The sequence below is a fragment of the Capra hircus genome, chromosome 4 (assembly GCF_001704415.2).
Source record: "Capra hircus breed San Clemente chromosome 4, ASM170441v1, whole genome shotgun sequence".
NCBI lineage: Eukaryota > Metazoa > Chordata > Mammalia > Artiodactyla > Bovidae > Capra > Capra hircus.
This window is the reverse complement of record NC_030811.1, coordinates 66,443,715-66,446,214: the sequence shown is the minus strand read 5'-3', so window position 1 is coordinate 66,446,214 and position 2,500 is coordinate 66,443,715. Positions and strand designations below refer to the sequence as shown.

At 36.1% G+C, this 2,500-nt stretch overlaps 1 protein-coding gene across 2 annotated transcripts in view; it reads right to left on the bottom strand.

The window, feature by feature from the left end:
• The window catches only part of FOXP2 (forkhead box P2), a 673,273-nt gene that overhangs the window by 46,985 nt on the left and 623,788 nt on the right, over positions 1-2,500 (bottom strand). For both annotated transcript variants that reach the window (XM_018046611.1, NM_001285654.1), the window contains 2 exons: positions 2,059-2,146; positions 353-436 (listed from right to left, as the gene is read on the bottom strand). In XM_018046611.1, coding sequence (XP_017902100.1) covers positions 353-436; positions 2,059-2,146 — 172 coding nt within the window. The remainder of the gene's footprint in view (positions 1-352; positions 437-2,058; positions 2,147-2,500) is intronic.

The window sequence follows — 2,500 nt, the reverse complement described above, 5'->3', positions numbered from 1 at the left end:
GTGATTTGTACTGTTCTGCCTTTCAGGGTGCTCAAAAATGGGTTTCTTTTCCATAACTGTAAACCTATCACAGAAAGATATTCTCTACGGCTTCAGCCTCAAGGCAGTGATTTCTGTACTGATGGGTGTACTTTGTTTAGTGTCACCCATGGTGTAGATTGGATAGATTTTGTAAAAGATAGCATTACTTTAAAAGAAACATACAATTTGACCAGCGATTACATTTTACTTTCATTTTATTGCCGTATTTCTCACCACACTCATTGTTTTCTAACTGTCGCTAAATTGTTCATTTTCTTAGTCTGTTACATCGCTAGAGCTATTTACTGTTTATAAAGCAATATGCACTTACAGGTTTGGGAGATGGTTTGGGCTCTGAGGGTCGCATGTGCAAGTGGGTCATCATTGCTTGAAGACGTTCGCGTTCTTTAGAAAGCTGTTAAGAAAAAGTGAGATCAGAAGCATTTTAGAAATGACTGATACAGCTATTTTGCTGCAGTGATACATCTTATCATTGAGCTTGTCTCCGAGTAATGATTCTTGCATGTAAAAGTCTGTGTCCGTAGGAACTTATCTGAGGGGAAACACAACTTTAGCTATGGAGCAGGGAAAAACTTTTATAGCTTGCCTTATGCTAAAAGGTCAGAGAAAACAAATAACACTTCATCTTTTTGTCAATAAGAGAATTGAGGTCAGAGTTGCCTCGACAGTAACAAGTTACTGAAACCATAAATTAGAAGGCCCATGGTGTCTCTTTAAAGTCCTGTGGACACTGTTAGCAATGGACTAGTGCCAGCAGCTGTGAAAGGGTGAAGGGTTCTCAAAGCGAAGTGCCTGCCAGGATTGTCTCCACACTTCATGCGTTCCCACTGAGGTCCAGTTAGTGCCCCCTGCAATCTGCCATCATCAATCTAATTCAATAGAGTGACAGAGACCAGGCAGTGTGAAACGCTGAACTCTGACTCAGAGTAGGCATCTACACTTGCACTGGGTCTCATTACAAGTGACGGACCTTACTTCTCCATCAGTCAGACACAGCAGACAAAAAAAAAAGAAGGCATAATTGGTCACACTGCAGATGGTCTCATCAGCCGAACTCTTATGTTTTAGTCTACCTTTTATAAATGGTAAACAGGGTCACAAAAAAGATTTTTAAACAACAGCAGCAATGATGCTTTTTATGTGTTCTTGATTTTTTTACAAGTCAAAATATTTTTAGGAGCTCCTTGGAAAAAAGCAATGACATTTATGTGTTTAGTGAATGATGAATTTAAAACAATTTAAGATGTAGCAAGTGTGAAAACAAAGAAATTGTACGTTTAATTAAATGAAACAAGGTATTGGTTTGATTGAGAAAAAAACCATCATTAAGATGAAATATTAGAGGAAGACTTAGAGGGTTAGGAAATATGCAGCAAAAATGATACTGAGGGGGATACAATTGCTTTCTGATCAGTTTTATAGGCTCTATTTATTTTTGGCCAAATTCTGTTTCAATATTAACAGTAATGTCTTTTATTTAAGTTAGCAGCATTTGATACAATACACATATTACCATCTGTGACATTATACATGATTTGCCATTATTCCAAGACAAGGATTCTTGTAAGTTCTTCAATTAAAAATACACTAGAGGTAGAAAAGAGAAAGATTTTTTTTAGAGTATTAAATTGTAGGCATGATACGATAAAGGCTTTTTGCTATAAAATCTCATGAAAAAAATCAAGATTAGCTCATGTAAAAACTGTTTCTGTGATAAAATCATATCCAATTGGGTGGTTTGGTCTAAACTTTCTTAGGGAAAACTTGGATTTGACTCCTTTGAGATAGCCAAATGTATATCATATAGTCTAAAGATGATAATAAGTCTAAGTGGTAAGTAAGTACCTTAAGCTACAGCAATCCATCCTGAGATATCAATCATTTCTATCACTATAAATGATCTAAAATTCCACCTATTTCTATGCATTATTGTGTTAAAAGACACAGGATCTGCCCGGTACTTGATTTAAAGACCGGAAGTCAGAAAGGAGTCCACCACGCGAGCCCTTGACAAACCTGTATCTCTAACTGCTGCACCACCTGCATTTGCACTCGACACTGTGCAGTGCTTCGGTCATCCAACGCATGTTCGTTGTTAAGGTGCCTAAACAAACGCACAACACAAAGTAGAATGTTAAGCCAGGGCTATTTTAGTAGCATATGTTCCACTTAAAACCACTGACACCACATTTCCTCCATACTGGGAAAAAATAACACCTTGAAATGTTATTAAAAAAAGTTAAGTATGCTGATGTGCTTAGTGAAAATTACTTATGCAATGTAAAGATACCCTTCAAAGAGTAGAAAATGTAATTGTCTCTAAGCGTATCAGTTATTACAAAAAATTTTTCCCCAAATTATTTTCAGAATAATAGTAGAAATCACTAAATATATTTCATATAGTCATATCTTTTTTTTTAAAGGGCACCTTGTAAATATACGAACCAAAAGGAAATCT